This window comes from Coregonus lavaretus (assembly GCF_964263955.1).
Source record: "Coregonus lavaretus genome assembly, chromosome: 12".
NCBI lineage: Eukaryota > Metazoa > Chordata > Actinopteri > Salmoniformes > Salmonidae > Coregonus > Coregonus lavaretus.
The window spans coordinates 29,951,232-29,972,571 of NC_139999.1; the positions used below are offsets into that span (position 1 = coordinate 29,951,232).

Here is a 21,340-nt window from a genome sequence, read left to right on the forward strand (position 1 = left end):
CGTTGGGGAGTTGCAGCGATGAGACGAGATCGTAATCATAAAATTGGGGAGAAAAAGGAGGTAAATAATAATAATTTAAAAAAGAACACTATCAGAATGTGTCTCTGTGTATCGGTTGTGTTTCTGACCATGTCTGTCCCTCCTCAGGACTGACCTGCCTTGTCCCAGGGGTTGGTGGGGACATAAGACCTGTGGTCCCTGTAACTGTCAGACAGATAAGGGCTTCGATGCCAACTGCAACAAGACCAGCGGCGAGTGCCGCTGTAAGGTGAGCCAGCTGACTACTGAGTCTCAATGTCAGGATGTTTGAAGTGGACAGGGGCGATGGGTGAAACTGCACTGTGGGCTGGTATTTCAATGACAAGGGAAATGTACTTCTCTCTCTTTCATCCCCTTTCCTCCCTCCCTTTTCTTTTCCCTCCCCCTCTATCTCTCTATCTCTCTCGCTATCCCTCTCGCTATCCCTCTCTCCCTGCTCTCAGGATAACCACTACCGTCCAGAGGGCAGCGAGGCGTGTCTGTTGTGTGAGTGTTACCCAGTGGGCTCCTTCTCACGGGCGTGTGAGAGGGAGAGCGGGCAGTGCCAGTGTAAGCCAGGGGTCATCGGGCGCCAGTGTGACCACTGTGACAACCCCTTCGCTGAGGTGTCGCCCAACGGCTGCGAAGGTCAGCATTACCATACGTCACATGACAGTAAATAATTACCAAATGTCACATGCTTCAGAAATGTATCTGTAGTCCAGACTGATTCATTTAGTACACTGATTTAGTAAATTCATGTGATTAGATGGCCTTTTAAAAAGTGTTTTTTGCCAACAAACATTATTCATTAATTCTATGTCATGTGTACAGTTACACCTGGACAATTAATTTTATCAGCTCTCCTGCTCTACCTCCTATCTCTCTCCCCCTCTCTCCCTCTCCCTATCTCTCTCCCCCTCTCTCCCTCTCCCTATCTCTCTCCCCCTCTCTCCCTCTCCCTATCTCTCTCTCTCCCCCTCCCTCTCTCTCTCCCCCTCTCTCTCTCCCCCTCTCTCCCTCCCCATCTCTCTCCCCCTCTCCCCATCTCTCTCCCCCTCTCTCTCTCTCCCTATCTCTCTCCCCCTCTCCCCCCTCCCTATCTCTCTCCCCCTCTCTCCCTCTCCCTATCTCTCTCCCCCTCTCTCCCTCTCCCTATCTCTCTCCCCCTCTCTCCCTCTCCCTATCTCTCCCCCTCTCTCCCTCTCTTTCTCGCTCAGTGATCTATGACAGTTGTCCCCAGGCAATAGAGGCAGGGATCTGGTGGCCCAGGACTAAGTTTGGTCTCCCTGCAGCAGTCCCCTGTCCCAAGGGATCTATCGGTACGATGACTCTCAGCGACTTAGCTAATTACCATACTATAATGGAATATACTATACTATGTACTATAATCACCATAATATAATGGAATTGGTTTAAACTTGCCTCGGGTCCTTCCAGCATGTTCCTTTCCTTTTGTCTGCCTCATGCACATTTCCCCCTTCTCCCATTTCTCTCTCAGGCACTGCTATTCGCCACTGTGACGAACACAAGGGATGGCTGCCCCCCAACCTCTTCAACTGTACCTCTGTCACCTTCACCAAACTCAAGGCCCTGGTGTGTACAGCTCCTCTAGAGCTAGACTCATTTACACCTCATCAGCTCACATTTATATGGATCCATTCACTTCAATGACATATGCTATTAAGTTGAATGATGAACTGATTTAGTTAGGGCTTTTTATTTTACCTTTATTTTAGTCACCATTGAGACCAAGGTCGCTTTTACAAGGGAGTCCTGCATATACACAATTGACAAAATACTATATATAAAATGGTGCTATAAGACTGTTCTCTCTCTCCCTGGTCCAGTCGGAAAAGCTTGCCCGTAACGTGTCTCTCCTGGACTCTGGGCGGGTCCAGCAGATGGCAGCCATGTTGGCCAACGCCACGCTGCACACGGTGGAGTACTATGGCAGTGATGTGAAGGTGGCCTACCGCCTCACCCAGAGCCTACTGCAGTACGAGAGCAACCAGCAGGGCTTCAGCCTGACCGCCACCCAGGACGTCCACTTCACTGAGGTAACACAATAACACACAACACTACGCAGCACAACACAATGCTGCAGAGTGTAACACACTACCTGCAGTGCAGCATAAGGCAACACATGGCAGCGCAACACAGTTGAATTCACATGACCAGAGGAGGCTGGTGGGAGGAGTTTAGGAGGAAAGGCTCATTGTAATGGCTGGATTGGTATAATGGAACGGTATCAACCACATCAAACATATGGAAACCAAATGTTTGACTCCGTTCCATTAATTCCATTCCAGCCATTACAATGAGCCCGTCCTCCTATAGCTCCTCCCACCAGCCTCCTCTGCACATGACAGTACAACATGCATCTCAGATAAACTCTGTAGGTAACTGAACAGAACACAACACTTGCCTCACACAACCCTATGCCAGTCTGTCTCTCTGACCCCCTGCCCTCCTCCCCATATCAGAACCTGGTGCGGGTGGGCAGTGCCATCCTGTCCCCGGGCACACAGCCACACTGGGAGCTGATCCAGCAGACTGAGGGGGGCACGGCGGCCCTGCTGCACCAGTATGAGGAGTACGCCAACACCCTGGCACAGAACATGAGGAAGACCTACCTCAGCCCCTTCACCATTGTCACCCCACACATAGGTGAGTGTGGTCTACTTTGGTTTACACTAGGTATAAACGATATGTTGGACAGAAACACACAATATGATGTAGACCTGGGCTCTCCAACCCTGTTCCTGGAGAGCTGGTTGATAAGCTGAATCAGGTTAGTTACAGCTGGGGTTGGAGTGAAAACTTACAGGTGGGTAGCTCTCCAGGAACAGGGTTGGAGAGCCCTGATGTAGACTGTTTATCAGTTGGAAAATATTTGTTAATTCTTCTTCTATGAGAGTTGTAGGATTCAAGAACTGAACATCTAGCCATCTATCTCTTTGTAGTGGTTTGTCTGATGTCTAACCTACCCTACCTGTGTTTGGTGTTCTCCACAGTCATCTCAATAGATCGTCTCCAGAAGATGAACTTTGCCGGAGCCAAGCTCCCTCGCTACCAGTCTCTGAGAGGGCTGAGGCCTCAGGATCAGGAGACGGCCGTCACCCTCCCCGACTCCGTCTTCGAGCCGCCCATGGAGACCAAGGGCCACCGCCAACTGGACACCTTCCCAGAATCCTCTGTGAGAAACCACACGTCCAACAGGAAGAGGCGACATCGAGGTCCTGACGACCCTGAGCAGGAGGCCATCGCTAGTGTGATCATCTTCCACAGCCTGGCCTCGCTGCTGCCTGCGAGCTACGACCCTGATAAGAGGAGTCTGAGGTGAGACCGAGGGAGACAGGGACCTGATTCCATATGACCCCTAGCCTCCTACCTCTAGATACTTCACATAGATTTAATTGGATACATACTAGTAATATGTTCCTTTTTCCAGTGGTATTTCTGCTATATTGCTGATCCTTTCAGATCTACACAAAGGTCTAAGGCAGGGGTACACAAGTACTGTTTGAGAAGGTCTGGTCACACAAATTGCCAGAAGGACCAGATGGATATTTTATCGTCGTAGTAACAAACCACCACCTCGCAACCCATGCCAACCCCAAACTTTTCACACCCCTCTTGTTAGCGGAGAGAAAATGTTGCAGTTTTGAAGATAATTTCCTGCAATTGACAAATTTTTCCATGTCTTATGTGTGTTTATATGATACCAGGGGTCGAAGCCCGACCAAGTTCCTAATAAATAAAGTAGCCTGTACTCGTGATCCGTAATTGACCCCTTCTGGGTCTGGATCCATACCGTGGTCTGTCAGTTGAGTATGGAGGGTCTAGGGGTTAGGGGCCAATTTGGAGTTGGATAAAATAATTGATGAGGAGGAAGAGAAAGTGGAAGAGCAGCAGCAAGGTTCCTGTTGAAGTATTATTTAGTGATGGTTTTGTGTGACGTCCACCAGAGTGCCCAAGCGTCCAGTCATCAACACCCCGGTGGTCAGCATCACGGTCCATGACAACGAGGAACTGCTGCAGCACACCCTGGACAAACCAATCACTGTGCAGTTCCGCATGGTCACCACCGAGGAGCGCTCCAAACCCATCTGTGTCTTCTGGAACCACTCCATACTGTGAGTTTTACACACACACACACACACACACACACACACACTAGCTATTTGAACTTTGAGCTGTAGAAACAAAGATTTAAAAAAAGTTATATAAAGGATTAGGTTGAAACCAAATAATCCATCATTGCATTGTTTGACTGTTGTTTTTGTTGTTTGTCAGAGCGGGGAACGGAGGCTGGTCAGCCAAAGGCTGTGAGGTGGTGTTCAGGAACAACACTCACATCAGCTGCCAGTGTTACCACATGACCAGCTTTGCTGTTCTCATGGACATCTCTAGGAGAGAGGTGAGCGAGGCCACACCACTACACAACACACACAACACTAGACAGAACTACACTATATTTGTACATTTTTTACATTTTAGTCATTTAGCAGACGCTCTTATCCAGAGCGACTTACAGTTAGTGAGTGCATACATTTTCATATATGCTGTACGATTCTAGACTTCACTTTATAAACCTCACTCGGAAACATCGATGCACCTCAGACCACACCCTATAGTGGTCTTGTTCACTATAATGACCAAACAAAGCTCTTCTTAAACTTTTCCTCCACCTTCCTCTTCCTCTTCCTCTCTTCCTTCTCAGAACGGTGAGATCCTGCCGGTGAAGCTGGTGACGTGGAGCACGGTGGGCGTGACCCTGGGCTTCCTCTTCCTCACCACTCTCTTCCTCCTCTGCCTGCGGGCCATGCACTGCAACAAGACCAGCATCATCAACAACGGAGCCACCGCCCTCTTCATCTCCGAACTCATCTTCATCCTGGGCATTAACCTGGCAGACAACCAGGTAAACTACTGGAACAAAGTTATTCTCTGTCTACCTTTAATACTGTATTTTACCTCCTGTCACTCTCTAACTCGGTTCAGCACACCACTTTCAATATCCTACCTTCCCTCTCATCTATTTGGAATAGGTGTCTGACATATGGATCTGATCAAAACAAAGGAAAAAGTAATCAAAGCATTCTGCCCACTTTGAGCCCTGTCATATACAGTATAATAAGTTCATTTCCTTTCTCTCTCTCTCCCCCCCTCCCCCTCTCTCTCTCTCTCCCCCCCTCTCCCTCCCTCTCTCTGTATCTCTCTCCCCCCTCTCTCTGTATCTCGCCCTCTCTCTCTCCCCGTGTCTGTAGTTTGTGTGCACAGTCATCGCTATCCTGCTGCATTTCTTCTACCTGTGCACCTTCTCCTGGCTCTTCCTGGAGGGCCTGCACGTCTACCGCATGCTGAGCGAAATACGAGACATCAACTACGGACCCATGCGCTTCTACTACATGGTCGGCTGGGGCGTCCCTGCCTTCATCACAGGTCTGAACAATACACACATCCTTACACACACACACACACACACACACACACACACACACACACACACACACACACACTGATGGACCGACCCCAGGTGGTGAGGGTAGGCAACATGGCCATGCACGACTCCAACACCATTATCAAGTTTGCTGACGACACGACTGTCATAGTCCTAATTACTGGCGACGATTAGACAGCCTACAGGGAGGAGATCAGTGATGGCAGTGTGGTGCCGGGATAACAACCTCTCCTTCAACGTCAGTAAGACCAAGGAACTGATCGTGGACTACAGGAAACGGGGGCGTGCACGTCCCTATCCACATCGATGGGGCTGCAGCGGAGCGTGTCGAGAGCTTCAAGTTCCTCGGTGTCCAAATCACTAAGGACTTAAAATGGTCCACACACACGCAAACAGTTGTGAAGAAGGTGCGACAACGCCTCTTCCCCCTCAGGAGGTTGAAAAGATTTGGCATGGTCCCTCAGATCCTCAAAAGGTTCTACAGCTGCACCATGGAGAGCATCTTGACTGGCTGCATCACTGCCTGGTATGGCAACAGCACCACCCTCGATCACATGGCGTTACAGAGGGTAGTGCGTACGGCCCAGTACATCACTGGGGCCGAGATCCCTGCTATCCAGGACCTCTATACCAGGCGGTGTGAAAGGAAGGTCCAGAAAATTGTTAGACTCCAGCCACCCAAGCCATAAACTGTTCTCTCTGCTTCCGCACGGCAAGCGATACCGGTGTATCAAGTCTGACACCAACAGGGTCCTGAATAGCCATAAGACTGCTAAATAGCTACACAAACTATCTGCTCTTCTTCTATTTTATTTATATTTTTGCACTGTCTATACACACTCACTCTAGGCATATTCTACACACTCACACTCCAACACACACACACTTTGCTCACACACACATTACACGCACAAACATTCATACTGACTCTACACACACACACAGACACACTCGCATACAATCATATCCGCTGCTGTTACTCTGTTTATCATATATCCTGATGCCTAGTCACCTTACCCCTATACATATCTAACCCTACCACTCCAGTATCCCTGCACATTGTAAATATGGTATTGGCACTGACCCTGGAACTGGCCCTGCAAATAGCTTACTTACTTTCTCGTGTTCTTCCCATTTCTATTTCTTGTTTTTGTTCTACTTGACTTTATTATTTTTATAGTACTACTGATATTGATTAATGCATTGTTGGGAAGGAGCAAGAAAGAAAGGCATTTCACTGTACTAGTACACGTGACAAAAACTTGACACACACACAGATGCACACACTAACCACACACAGACGCACACACTAACCACACACAGACGCACACACTAACCACACACAGACGCACACACTAACCACACACAGATGCACACACTAACCACACACAGACGCATGCTTGCATACACAAACTTACACAATGCCAACTCGTCATTGTATCCAATTAGAATGGTTGAAAGCCTTACTGTAGCTATTTGATAGTTACTGGTGTGTTTTGGTTGTTGTGTCATCCAGGCCTGGCGGTTGGACTGGACCCAGAGGGTTATGGGAACCCAGACTTCTGCTGGCTGTCCATGTACGACACTCTTATCTGGAGCTTGGCAGGGCCCATCGCCATGGTGGTGTCTGTGAGTACACTCCACCTCCTCGTCAGATCTCTAATACAGTGTATTGTATGATATTTATATGATAGGGTTGTATATTAGTATGCCTTTATGTTATACAGTAATATATAGTTGAATTATATTTTGTGTTTTCCAGATGAACATCTTCCTGTACATCCTGGCCTCCAGAGCATCCTGCTCAATAAGACACCACAGCTTTGAGAAGAAAGAGCCCCCTATGTGAGTGTCCTGCCCGCCGCTGCCTGAATAAATACTACACTCATTCTGTCATTAACACAGGCATGATGTTGTACCCCAAGGGTACATGACTACAGCACTTTAGAGACCACAATAGAGTGCATTATATCATTGAATGGAGAGTGAAGCTGCTGATGTTGTTGTTGGCTCATGATGGATTGCATAAAAGTCAAAAACATATTTCTATAACCTCTGAAAACTCACTTATCCTAATGTAACCTTTGTGATGTTATCATCTTACGTGTGTCTGTCTGTCTGTGTCTAGCTCCGGGCTGAGGACGTCATGTGGGGTTCTCCTCCTGGTCACTGTAACATGTCTGTTAGCTATACTCTCAGTCAACAGTGACATGATCATCTTCCACTACTTGTTTGCTGGATTCAACTGTCTTCAGGTAAACACTGTTTTTTCTCTCAATTAAACCAGGAATTAAAGACACTGGTTTGACTGTCAGTATCCTTGCTCCATTGGTTTGACTTTGTTTGACTTCCTTTGGTCTGTCTATCCCAGGGTCCCTTCATCTTCTTCTTCCGCATTGTCTTCAACAAGGAGGCGAGGAACGCCATGCGCTACTGCTGCAGCCGCAAACGCCCGGATCACATGATCAAGTCCAAGCCCTCGGTAAATCTCTCACTGTATAGGGACACCAGTCATCCAAGGCCTAGTACAGACATGCACAGCTGTAGGCCTCCATCATGGCCTTTAGGTTTGGACTTATATTACTAAGGACATTAACTGAAGCACCAAACAAATAAAACAGAATTTGATATGATGACTTACTGCCTACTAACTTATACCTCTCCTATTTTCTTCATCTCCTCCTCCTCCTCCTCCTCCTCCCCCAGTCATATAACTGTAACACCAGCTACATGGATGGCAGACTGTACCACCTGCCGTTTGGAGACTCTAGTGTGTCTCTGAACGACACCCTGCAGAGCGGCAAGAGCCAGCAGAGCTATGTCCCCTTTGTCCTCAGGTACGGCAAGCACAGAGGGACACAACAGGCCCCATTGACACACGCTGTTTAGGACCTCCTGCATCATTGTGTGCTAGGAAAAGTGTACTTTACAAGTTAATTGAAAGTGTTTGTGTTTTATGATGGTCATTATTATGTACTGTAATACAAATAGAACAGCCCTTTCAAAGCCACATACTAACTTACATTGAGGAGAGCAAGGCTTTGTCTGTCCTGTTACAAGTCCTGTTGTGTTTTTCAGGGATGATGGTGGCCTGAATAACAGCCAGGTACACATCGCTCTGAACGAGCACGGCTCACTCTTCCATGAAACTAAAGAGCATTTAGATGGTAGGTCTCCCATTTTTAATGTCATTAAGATCACTGTGGCTGCCTTTAGCAGCTTTTGGTGCATAGCTCAAACACAGAGAGGCATACAGAGTATTTATTTCATATGGTCAATGTATGTACAGTGGGGGAAAAAAGTATTTAGTCAGCCACCAATTGTGCAAGTTCTCCCACTTAAAAAGATGAGAGAGGCCTGTAATTTTCATCATAGGTACACGTCAACTATGACAGACAAATTGAGGAAAAAAAATCCAGAAAATCACATTGTAGGATTCTTAATGAATTTATTTGCAAATTATGGTGGAAAATAAGTATTTGGTCACCTACAAACAAGCAAGATTTCTGGCTCTCACAGACCTGTAACTTCTTCTTTAAGAGGCTCCTCTGTCCTCCACTCGTTACCTGTATTAATGGCACCTGTTTGAACTTGTTATCAGTATAAAAGTCACCTGTCCACAACCTCAAACAGTCACACTCCAAACTCCACTATGGCCAAGACCAAAGAGCTGTCAAAGGACACCAGAAACAAAATTGTAGACCTGCACCAGGCTGGGAAGACTGAATCTGCAATAGGTAAGCAGCTTGGTTTGAAGAAATCAACTATGGGAGCAATTATTAGGAAATGGAAGACATACAAGACCACTGATAATCTCCCTCGATCTGGGGCTCCACGCAAGATCTCACCCCGTGGGGTCAAAATGATCACAAGAACGGTGAGCAAAAATCCCAGAACCACACGGGGGGACCTAGTGAATGACCTGCAGAGAGCTGGGACCAAAGTAACAAAGCCTACCATCAGTAACACACTACGCCGCCAGGGACTCAAATCCTGCAGTGCCAGACATGTCCCCCTGCTTAAGCCAGTACATGTCCAGGCCCGTCTGAAGTTTGCTAGAGTGCATTTGGATGATCCAGAAGAGGATTGGGAGAATGTCATATGGTCAGATGAAACCAAAATAGAACTTTTTGGTAAAAACTCAACTCGTCGTGTTTGGAGGACAAAGAATGCTGAGTTGCATCCAAAGAACACCATACCTACTGTGAAGCATGGGGGTGGAAACATCATGCTTTGGGGCTGTTTTTCTGCAAAGGGACCAGGACGACTGATCCGTGTAAAGGAAAGAATGAATGGGGCCATGTATCGTGAGATTTTGAGTGAAAACCTCCTTCCATCAGCAAGGGCATTGAAAATGAAACGTGGCTGGGACTTTCAGCATGACAATGATCCCAAACACACCGCCCGGGCAACGAAGGAGTGGCTTCGTAAGAAGCATTTCAAGGTCCTGGAGTGGCCTAGCCAGTCTCCAGATCTCAACCCCATGGAAAATCTTTGGAGGGAGTTGAAAGTCCGTGTTGCCCAGCGACAGCCCCAAAACATCACTGCTCTAGAGGAGATCTGCATGGAGGAATGGGCCAAAATACCAGCAACAGTGTGTGAATACCTTGTGAAGACTTACAGAAAACGTTTGACCTGTGTCATTGCCAACAAAGGGTATATAACAAAGTATTGAGAAACTTTTGTTATTGACCAAATACTTATTTTCCACCATAATTAGCAAATAAATTCATTAAAAATCCTACAATGTGATTTTCTGGAAATAGAATTCTCAATTTGTCTGTCATAGTTGACGTGTACCTATGATGAAAATTACAGGCCTCTCTCATCTTTTTAAGTGGGAGAACTTGCACAATTGGTGGCTGACTAAATACTTTTTTCCCCCACTGTATATCTGTACAACACTCATTGGTCATCATCTTAACTTGTGTGTGTGTGTGCAACAACAGATCACGACTCAGACTCGGACAGTGACCTGTCTCTGGAGGATGACCAGAGCGGATCTTACGCCTCCACACACTCCTCTGACAGCGAGGAGGAGGGGCCCTATCCACCAGGGGAATGCTGGGAAAGCATGGCATCCAATGTGTCCAAGAGACCACACCCTCAGGGTATGACCTCACGTCTATAATACACCCAGTCACCCACACAATATAAACTCTATACGACCTCACACCTATAATACCTCACTGTCAGTAGACCACACCCAGGCGGTATGTGACCACAGCCCAATGCAGTAACCCTTTTGATAATACCGCTCCCACACTTCTGCTTAAACATTACACCACACCCAAACATCACACACAGACCAGACAAATCTTCAATCGACTACACCTACACTGTACACAATTGTCTGGGTATAAATAAATCTACTTCTGAGCAGTACATGAATGTTATGAATCTTACTTAAACATGTATAAATAAGACCTGAATTACCCAATTCTGGTCTTGTAAGACCACAACTTACACCATGATGTAATGCATCAAGCATTTAAAATGTAGTCTTAAAGTTGTCTGGTTGTTCTCCAGATAACAACCTGAGTAAGCTGTACTGGCCAGGGGAGTATGTGTCGACGGCTAGCGACAGTGAGGGCCTGGGGGGAGCAGGTAGGCTGAAGGTAGAGTCTCTGGCCAACCCTGAACTGGGCCAGACCCGGGACCACCGAGGCATGCCAGACGACAGGCCAGGGGACAAGGCAGAGGGCTATGGGAAGGACAACGTGATGCTGCTGCCCAGTCTGCCCAACCTCAACGCACACCCACAGAAAGGTCAGCAACAAACCCAAACATCTACACTGCTGCAACATTCCATATGTTGTTGTTAGTTCCACTCTATATCTTTGTAGTGGTTGGCTTTCCAGAACTTCGAAAACATTTATGATAGGATCTCTTTTCAAATTCAGGAATCCTGAAGAAGAAGCAGCTCTCCCCCATTGCAGAGAGAAATAGTATCAACCGCATCCATAACGAGCTGTCGGAGAATGCTCCGGGCCATGCCTCCTCCCAGGGCTCCTCTTCCAGTGAGAGCAGAGGGGGCGGGGCCAAGCCCAGCCTACCAGATCAGCTGAATGGTGTCGCCATGAGCATCAAGGCGGGGACAGTGGACGGTGACTCATCAGGGTCAGAGTGAGTGTCATCACAACACAAAACAAAACATGACCCAGGTCCAAACATAATACCCAGAATACACCGCTCTGTCTGAACACAACCCAGTGCAGATCACAAACACAGCAACACATACAGTACAATACAATGTCATAGAATCAAAGCAACAGCCATTAGATAGAAGTTGAGAGATTTCTTAGTACTTATGTATTGAAATGTTGCTTTATGTGTTGGTGGATACTGTATGTCATATTTTCTGCTCACCGGTCTACCAGTTTGATGTGAAAGAATTGATGTCCCACTGAATGTGTCTTGCTGCTGTCTTCTGTGTGTGTCGTGCCCCCGTCACCATTGTGTGTAGTCTGTCCCCTGTTCTTTGCCTATGTAGTGTTAAATTTAGCATGCTAGCTTGTTAAAAGTCCAATACATAGAGTACTGGTCACATTCTCATCGATGAGCTCAGACACCGATGTGGAAAGATGTCAAACAACTTCCATGATCAGGTGATTTTATCGTATTGGGAACAAAATACAGTATTTTAAAAATACTGTTAGTTCCATAAACAAAGGGACTTGGTAAAAGCTAATTTTGATGTGTTATACACACTGTTTGGAACCATTACATAAACTGCTAGATACAAGTGTCTCTAATAGTGAGGAAATATCATTTTATTATGACGAGTGTCTACAGTGCAGAGTATTGTAGCTTACTAACCATCCTTCTCTGTCCTTTCTCTCTCTCTCTCTCCAAAAACATAGATTCCTATTCTTTAATTTTATTCACTGAAGCACTTGATCCTCATTTGAAATCAGGATCACGGTCTTCTTATCGATCGATCATTCAGTATCCTTCACCCCATATAACCAAAATAAGAATCCCATATAATTTGGTTATCACCTCTTACACTGTGCATACAGTGGGGAAAAAAAGTATTTAGTCAGCCACCAATTGTGCAAGTTCTCCCACTTAAAAAGATGAGAGAGGCCTGTAATTTTCATCATAGGTACACGTCAACTATGACAGACAAAATGAGATTTTTTTTCTCCAGAAAATCACATTGTAGGATTTTTTATGAATTTATTTGCAAATTATGGTGGAAAATAAGTATTTGGTCAATAACAAAAGTTTCTCAATACTTTGTTATATACCCTTTGTTGGCAATGACACAGGTCAAACGTTTTCTGTAAGTCTTCACAAGGTATTCACACACTGTTGCTGGTATTTTGGCCCATTCCTCCATGCAGATCTCCTCTAGAGCAGTGATGTTTTGGGGCTGTCGCTGGGCAACACGGACTTTCAACTCCCTCCAAAGATTTTCTATGGGGTTGAGATCTGGAGACTGGCTAGGCCACTCCAGGACCTTGAAATGCTTCTTACGAAGCCACTCCTTCGTTGCCCGGGCGGTGTGTTTGGGATCATTGTCATGCTGAAAGACCCAGCCACGTTTCATCTTCAATGCCCTTGCTGATGGAAGAAGGTTTTCACTCAAAATCTCACGATACATGGCCCCATTCATTCTTTCCTTTACACGGATCAGTCGTCCTGGTCCCTTTGCAGAAAAACAGCCCCAAAGCATGATGTTTCCACCCCCATGCTTCACAGTAAGTATGGTGTTCTTTGGATGCAACTCAGCATTCTTTGTCCTCCAAACATGACGAGTTGAGTTTTTACCAAAAAGTTCTATTTTGGTTTCATCTGACCATATGACATTCTCCCAATCCTCTTCTGGATCATCCAAATGCACTCTAGCAAACTTCAGACGGGCCTGGACATGTACTGGCTTAAGCAGGGGGACACGTCTGGCACTGCAGGATTTGAGTCCCTGGCCCGTCCGGCGTAGTGTGTTACTGATGGTAGGCTTTGTTACTTTGGTCCCAGCTCTCTGCAGGTCATTCACTAGGTCCCCCCGTGTGGTTCTGGGATTTTTGTTCACCGTTCTTGTGATCATTTTGACCCCACGGGGTGAGATCTTGCGTGGAGCCCCAGATCGAGGGAGATTATCAGTGGTCTTGTATGTCTGTGAGAGTCAGAAATCTTGCTTGTTTGTAGGTGACCAAATACTTATTTTCCACCATAATTTGCAAATAAATTCATTAAAAATCCTACAATGTGATTTTTTGGATTTTATTTTCTCAATTTGTCTGTCATAGTTGACGTGTACCTATGATGAAAATTACAGGCCTCTCTCATCTTTTTAAGTGGGAGAACTTGCACAATTGGTGGCTGACTAAATACTTTTTTTCCCCACTGTACGTGTGTGTGTACGTACTTGTGTGGGTGAATCATTCTTATTCATTGTTTTCTGTTCCTTCTGTTTTCCCCCTGTGTTGTGTAACGTTTGTCGCCCCCCCCCTCCCATTTTCCCAGCAGCCACCGCAACACCTCCATATGAACCGGCTGACGGAGGGGTGTGTCTTTGCAGGTCATAGAGCCTCGCCTCTCATCGCCATGCTTACTTTTCTCTGAGTGACAGGAGCTTATGTCTGAGACACAGAGAGCGTTGGACTGTCCTCACCTGGAGATCCATGGAGTACCCTCTCTCTTCCCCCATGTTTTTCTCTGCATGTGTATGAGAATGTGTGTGTGCGCGCGTGCATGAGTGTGTGTGTGTGAGAGTGCCAAAACCTCAGGAGTCTCTGCAAGGGCACAGGCTCGAGCGCACTGATGGAATGAGTCTCTCTCTCTCTCTTTAAATCATTGTTTGTTTACATACTTGAAGCGATGCACTTTTAAAAATAATTTACACTGCCCGGTCAGATGTGCTGGTAGTCAATTGGAGCTGATTTTCATTTTTGTTGTTGTTTATTGTGGTTGTTTTTATGTTTCAAACTCCGGAGATTAAGAACAATGAAGTCCTCCTTTGGCTGGGTCATTTAGCTGTAAGATTTTAAAAGTTCAGGGAATTTCCTCATCAAGCTTAACTAGTTTGTAATTTCAGAAAGGGTCACCTGTACAGTTGTTTTGTTCAAGGATTTAGTTATTCTACTGAGGGCTGAGGTCAATTTGAGTTTTGCTGTAGAGAGAACTCACTTCTCCACTCTAGTCTCAGGAAGCTGCCAGCCTGAGCTGGTGGACAGGAAGAGCAGTCAGTCCAAAATGTCCTTAGACTGAACAGGTCTCTACAGAGGAGAGGGACAGAGAGATGAACAGCTCCACCCAGCTGAGGTCAAACCACTACACTGTGTTCTGCACTGGAGGAAAGGACTCCTGTTGGAAGTGTGGCTGGAGAACTGGGTTGTGGACAGTGAAGCCATGGGGTCACTCGGGTCATGCCCCGTAATGGAAGTACTCTGTAAACAGTTTCTCTCACTACTGAAGGATGTTTATCAAGGCAACAGCGACTAGTCAGCTGTCATACACATAGACACTAGAGGTGAGAATGTCTGCCTTTCTCCACCATTTCGCCTTCGTTTTATTGCATTATTGGTGGAAAAGAGCCTGCGTGTCAAGAACTCGTATAACAAGAACTTTTGATACATCTTGACTTTTGTAAATTGTTGGGAGCTCATTTTTGCTCCCATTTTCAATGTTTTTGTCCAAGGGATATATGCCTTCATTTGAATCAGCGACTAAACGACTTTGTATTTTATAGATTAGATGTGAAGGATCCATTGTTTTGTAAAATACTTACTGAAATATTTGCAAACTTGTGCTGTAATACTCTTTGAAATGTATTCCAATTTTACTGTACAGAGGTGTCTATAAAAAGAAAGACACTAATACTTCATGCAACATCTTCAATTGAATCATATTGCATAAACTGTGCAAACCTGTCAGTCAAATATACTGTACACCACTACATTCCCACTAATAAAAAGCAGTTCAGGCAATTTGATGTGTATGAAAGAAAACAACCTGTTATTTTTCTCACATATTACATGTTTTGATGTGTAAATTTAAACCATGGATAACATTTCTATCAGCCTTAAAAGGTCTTGCCACTAATTGAACGTTACTCCACAAGCACCAACACACACAGGCTTTATCTAAATCATGTTTTATTGGAAGATTTAATAACACTTTAATAAGACTGTTTGCAATGGTGCTCCCTAAAATGAAATGAACTGACATCTGAGAGCATTCTCCATGATACCTCGACAATATACTGTATGTGTCAAGTAAGGTCAATTTCTACATTGCCAATTGTTTCTTTAAAATGAAGCACTATATCAAGGTAAATACAAGGTGAAGTTTAGTAAAACATTTGTTTGAAGGGTTATTGAATATCAGGCCTTCCATTTTCATACTGCAGCCTATTCATCACCACATTATCAGGTTCCTAATGAATCAGTTTGTTTAGACTCAACTGTGAAGAGCACTAGATAGGGAGTATGAGTAGCATATCTGTTTGAATGACACAGTTTTTCCCGTTATCTGGTTTGTACAAACAGTTCACGTCATAATTGGAGCGCCAAGCAATCAACTGCTTAAAACCAAGACCTCTAGAAGGTTACTGATGTCAAAGCTTTATTGATACAGGGTAGACTAGATATGGCTTGTATTTTTCTATGTGAAATGGCTTTGTAAAGGAATTCACACATTCAATGAGTAAAACGGACAGATGTGCTTTTAATACAGTGGATTTGTTTTTTTATTCCTTCAGGGGAAATGGCCTCCGTAGCCTAATAAGAGCATTCCATGGATATCCCAATGCAAGATGTCACATGAACATGTAGCTGATTTAGGCCAAGCATTTTGTATCGAACTGTGTAGTAGAATGCTGAACTTTACTACAGTCCAGTCATTAGAGCCCTCTGGTGGACAATGTGCTGAGCTGCAACTGAAACATAAGCGACAAACTCAAGAAGAATCACAGATGAGTCATTTATTTCTATTAAACAATGTTGAAATTCAAGTGTTTTATTTCTATAATTATGTTGTCTAATCTGCTTCAAGGGGACGCTCCTTGCGGGGTAGAGCATTCTCTCCATCTTTAGCAGCTGAGGCTCCACTGCCCCTACCCAGCATGGCAGACAGTGCCCTGCCCCACCCGGGCCCCAAGCACTCCTCCCTCTGGGGCCGACTCACTGTCCCCAATCTTGGAGGATAGCTGGCACTTCACGCTATCAATAAGCTTATGGAGCTCTTTCATCAGATGGTGACTGGCTGGTGCCCTACTTGTAGTCTACAGTAACACGGAGATGGAGACGACGAAAGAGTACATGCTCCGATAATTTAAGATGTTAACGTGTAGGGACACTAACCAGGAGGTTTCTAAGATTACCTTTCTCAATATTACTAAGCTATATGGAATTGTTTTAAGGTAATTCCAAGGATCATTTTGCTATTTGATTTTGAATTTTTAAAACCTCCAGATCACAGAAGTATATACAGTAGTCTTCAATATACTGTACAGTATCTTAGAAAGATAAGTTAACATTCAATGCAAATAAAATACATTCATGTACACTACAGTATAATAGGTTAGAAAACCCTAAGGTCGATGTCCGCGCCCTCGCGGAAATCGAATTAGCATAATACAACATCTGTCAGTTTAAGATCGAGATGTTTTCTTTGCATTTGATGCGTCTCAATCTAACGCTTCCGCATCTACGGTGAAAGGTGACAGCGCTAGAGCCGTGTTTGTCAGACCATGAGATATCTCGAAAATCGGTGTTCTCACAAAATCGTTTGGTTTGGCCTACAAACTATTATGACCCATCTATGGAAAGATGACTCTCACGAACACGTTCTGCTCTACGACCCCACAAGCGTCTTGGGACTCGTCGGAAGGTCGTACAGCTGATCTGCCCATTTCTGTCTGTAGAGTCCGAACCGTTTGGGCTACACACTGTGTAAAGGTGAGACACGAACACATACATGTCGGTTGTTTTGCTCTAGGACAGGCCTCACGAGTCGTCTGAAGATCCCCGGTACCAGTCGGAAACATTTATGGAAGTATATATGGAGTCTGTTTAGTGACAAAAATAAGGGGTTAAATAAATGTTTTCATTATGTTGCTTTATCTTTCTTGTATTGCTCAGATATAGGATAAACACTTCAGAACAAACTTCCTTTAGATTTTTTTTTGGGGGACCTATGTGTTCCATGCAGTGAATCTGTTATTCAATGAGTTTGTATAGGCTAATAGCAGTAAGGCAAAATACATGTTTTTATTTTTTTTCATACTTCAAGGGGTCTTAAAATTCTAAATCAAATAGAAAAATTATCCTTAGTATGACCTTTTTAAAACAATTCCATATAGCTGTGAACATGCTGAAAACAGAACCCTATGTAAGAATGAAGTGAAACAATTGATTATTTTGTCAAAATCATTTTATTAAAAAAGTTGGAATTGCATAGATGCAGGAATACTCTTAACCAATTTAAATACAATCTAAAATTAATATATATGTTTTACTACATTTAAAATGTTTTATATCTAGTTACAATCCTATAACCAAACACCAATTAGCATGGAGGACAGCATAGTGTATGCTAGACTGAGTTTGCACTATACAAATACACATTGCACAAACACATATCCATAAACATTTGTGAACATGTTTGTCCCGGTTTCAGTTAATCTTAAATAGTGTATATGTAAAGGAAGAGCAACACTGTCTTGGTCACTCTTTAATATTGGCCATCTCCTCTCTTGGCCTTCCAGAAGCACACGGTCCTTTTTCCATAAATACAACAAAAAGTAGTTTTTTTTTCTCCGTAATCCTTTGCAACAGTCTGTGGTCCTCTCGGAGTGTGTCAGTTTGAGTCCTCCAGGCTGTTGCTCTTCTGATGCGAGCCACATTTACAGAGCCGTACCATGATGCTTTGCAGGCTGGGCTCTACGATGCCGAGCAGGGGCCTCTGGGAAGGGTCTCCATTCCAGCAGGCCTCCATCAGCTGCCAGCATTCCTCATCAAAGCCGGTCAACCGCTCAGGCCTCGCGCCTGCAAACAACATGGGCACAAATGAGGCCCTGGCAGCTCTCTAGCCTAATTCAGTCAACAGACAAACTACACACACACATGCACAAACACAAAAATACACAGACACACTAAGTCCTGGATAAAAGACAAATGTTACAACAAGCTATTTGGTCTTGATCATATTCAGTTTGAATTAGTATTTTAGCTGTGGGTTTGCTTAAGCTGGAATTCTACATTACCTTTTTTAACATTATTCCACAACTGGTCCTTGCTGGAGCATTTCTCAAAGGACTCTGGGAGTTTGACGGAGCCAGTGCAGAGATACCAGAACAGGATTCCAAAGGCATAGACATCCACAGAATTATCATACTTTCCTGAAGAAAGAGAGAGGTCAGACTTGGGGTTAAATCAAAGAGCCTAGAATGAGAGGTGGTCTATGATGCAATACTATGACTGAGTAGCAGGATATTTGACCTGTAAAGAGCTCAGGGGCCATGTGGATGGGGGTTCCTACGATGCTGCCAGACATCATGGCCTCTGGCTTACAGAAGCCCAGGTCTGTGATCTTGGCCCGGTTCTGCTTGTCCAACTGAGGGAGGGCCAGAGGACCGGAACACATTAGGAACACTTTTGGCAAGATATGTACAAGACGTGACAGGTCAGGACCATAAATATTGTTTTCTCATGTCATACACAAAGTCAGAAAAGCATACACTTAAGGTCACTTGATTTCGTTTCACTTGATCAAAAACCAAGCATAGCCTACCCTCCCCTCAATCAAGGCTGGTTTAGCAGCATCGCATAGGTGCTTCTTTTTAACCAGGCCATTAGCCAAATAGTCTATGAAGAAAGGGGGTTTAAATGGTCTACTGAGAGTGCTTTTAAATATTTTTGGTTTTTGCCCTCATGCTTTTTCACTATTCACAAATTGGCATAATTCATTTCGCTTGTTCGAGTATTCTATCCATCCCCATTTTCAAAGAGCACTCCTCATCCGATTACCAGACGTGTGCTCCTCCAAACTATTCAAACCTCCTATAATGCCATATCAACAGCAGATTTGTTTTATAATCTGCCTCACACACAGGGATCGATACAATTGACACGAGCCAAGTATTTTGTATAGACCTGCGAATGTTACACGTAAAGACATGTAAGCCTACTTGTGAACACAGCCTGGTCTCAGACTAGACGTAACATGGTAAATGTAAATCCGGGACAGTCAAATTAGTACGATATGTTACGTTTGGTATGGTTACATAAGACAGATGGTATAATGTGAATGACTAGCAGCATAAGACAGATGGTATAATGTGAATGTCTAGCAGCCCAAAGGTCGCAAATCAAATCTCATCAAGGACAACTTTAGCATTTTAGCTAATTAGCAACTTTCCAACTACTTTGCAACTACTTAACATTTTAGCTAACCCTTCCCCTAACCTAACTCGTAAACTTAATCCTAACCCCTAGACTAGCTAACGTTAGCCAGCTAGCAAATTTGTAACATATAATATGAATTGTAAGCCGTAACATATCATACAAAATGGGTGATGGACATCCACAAATTAATAGGTACCATAGGAAACATTTTTTTTAAAAATGGAAACATAACATATCATACTAAATGGAGCATCTCGGATTTACGTACAGAATAATAAGAAATGCTCTGAGACCACGTTGCAGCACACAGTGCAATGGAAGAGAAACGATTCATGATATCATGCTTCTGACCCGATCACACGTACAAATATTGTTGTTGGTTTAAAAAGCAGATTGATTGTTTTATAATCAAATTAAACAAAAAACAAACTTAGAAAGATTCACGTCCATGGGTTTATGGTGAGAAATACATGGCTCAAATGCAATGACATTTTGTCTGCTATTTCTGGAGAAGTGGAAATATGATCTGTAAGATGGTTCCATTATGTTTTTAAAACATTACATTTGCAAGCAGTATAACGGTGAGTGGACATTCCCCCTTTCTCTTTATATTGGATCTTTATCCAGCTTCTGTGAAATGTTTGGATGTGCGTGAACTCCCTAGCTGACTTTGCTGATAGCTACTTTGAGGAAAAATGTACTTACCAAGACTGTGATGTGGTTGTCCCCCCTAGCAATCTTAAGATGAATGCACTAACTGTACGTCGCTCTGGATAAGAGCTTCTGCTAAATGACTAAAATGTATAACCTTTTTAAGTTGCCTTGTATGTATTATACGCCCACAAGGAGCAATTATGGTGCCTGTAACTATATTTAGTCATAGCCTATTTAAAACAAGTTGTTTAGTTTTTATCAGAATTTGATTAGAATTATACACTGTCTTTTCAGGCCTTATCAATAGCCTAGTGAATGTTATCTTGCTTAATGACTACGTTTGGCATGTCCAGACTGCAATTTACAGTATGCCTAGCCCCTAGATCAGCGTGAATGCTCTAACCTATGTTTAACAATGTATTTCCATATTGAAGCAATGCAATTAGAACATGTTCACCATATTTAGCAAATATGGGCAGGCTATTTAACAAACTAGGCTATAATGGACTAACATTGGAATTTGAGTTTATGAGAACGCAATACATAGAAGACCGTAAAGACCGTAAATACACAATATGAAGCAACCACATATTTAGCCATGGAGCATGTTCTGATTGGCCAGTGAGGGGCCAAACCTCGACACACCTACAACTTGTTTATTCATTAAAACCCAGCCATTTCGTGCCACCGCCAAACATCATACTGTGTAGGCAGGGAGGGGCTATTCTTACATAACCAATTAAGCAGCACAGGCGGAATGTGAATGATGAAATAATGAGGAATTCATTGGTGTGGGTGGTGCTTAATAGAGTTTCTACTGTGGCCAGTCAGCCATGACCACAGCTGA

At 44.2% G+C, this 21,340-nt stretch overlaps 2 protein-coding genes across 2 annotated transcripts in view; one reads left to right on the top strand and one right to left on the bottom strand.

Annotated features, from left to right (window-relative positions):
• Positions 1–15,412, top strand: part of celsr2 (cadherin, EGF LAG seven-pass G-type receptor 2) — a 73,285-nt gene extending 57,873 nt beyond the window's left edge. Inside the window, exons 14-34 of the mRNA XM_084173795.1 lie at positions 148–268; positions 483–666; positions 1,239–1,340; positions 1,520–1,614; positions 1,869–2,078; positions 2,505–2,688; positions 3,036–3,360; positions 3,990–4,157; positions 4,318–4,441; positions 4,745–4,945; positions 5,292–5,466; positions 7,002–7,114; positions 7,248–7,330; positions 7,614–7,740; positions 7,857–7,967; positions 8,192–8,322; positions 8,564–8,652; positions 10,435–10,596; positions 11,015–11,254; positions 11,389–11,611; positions 13,958–15,412. Coding sequence (XP_084029921.1) covers positions 148–268; positions 483–666; positions 1,239–1,340; positions 1,520–1,614; positions 1,869–2,078; positions 2,505–2,688; positions 3,036–3,360; positions 3,990–4,157; positions 4,318–4,441; positions 4,745–4,945; positions 5,292–5,466; positions 7,002–7,114; positions 7,248–7,330; positions 7,614–7,740; positions 7,857–7,967; positions 8,192–8,322; positions 8,564–8,652; positions 10,435–10,596; positions 11,015–11,254; positions 11,389–11,611; positions 13,958–13,982 — 3,193 coding nt within the window. The 3' untranslated portion in view covers positions 13,983–15,412. The remainder of the gene's footprint in view (positions 1–147; positions 269–482; positions 667–1,238; positions 1,341–1,519; positions 1,615–1,868; positions 2,079–2,504; positions 2,689–3,035; positions 3,361–3,989; positions 4,158–4,317; positions 4,442–4,744; positions 4,946–5,291; positions 5,467–7,001; positions 7,115–7,247; positions 7,331–7,613; positions 7,741–7,856; positions 7,968–8,191; positions 8,323–8,563; positions 8,653–10,434; positions 10,597–11,014; positions 11,255–11,388; positions 11,612–13,957) is intronic.
• Positions 15,413–17,848: 2,436 nt separating this feature from the next.
• dstyk (dual serine/threonine and tyrosine protein kinase) overlaps positions 17,849–21,340 on the bottom strand; it is a 51,335-nt gene continuing 47,843 nt past the window's right edge. The window contains exons 12-14 of the mRNA XM_084172852.1: positions 18,934–19,048; positions 18,699–18,833; positions 17,849–18,480 (exon numbers count right to left, since the gene is read on the bottom strand). Coding sequence (XP_084028978.1) covers positions 18,293–18,480; positions 18,699–18,833; positions 18,934–19,048 — 438 coding nt within the window. The 3' untranslated portion in view covers positions 17,849–18,292. The remainder of the gene's footprint in view (positions 18,481–18,698; positions 18,834–18,933; positions 19,049–21,340) is intronic.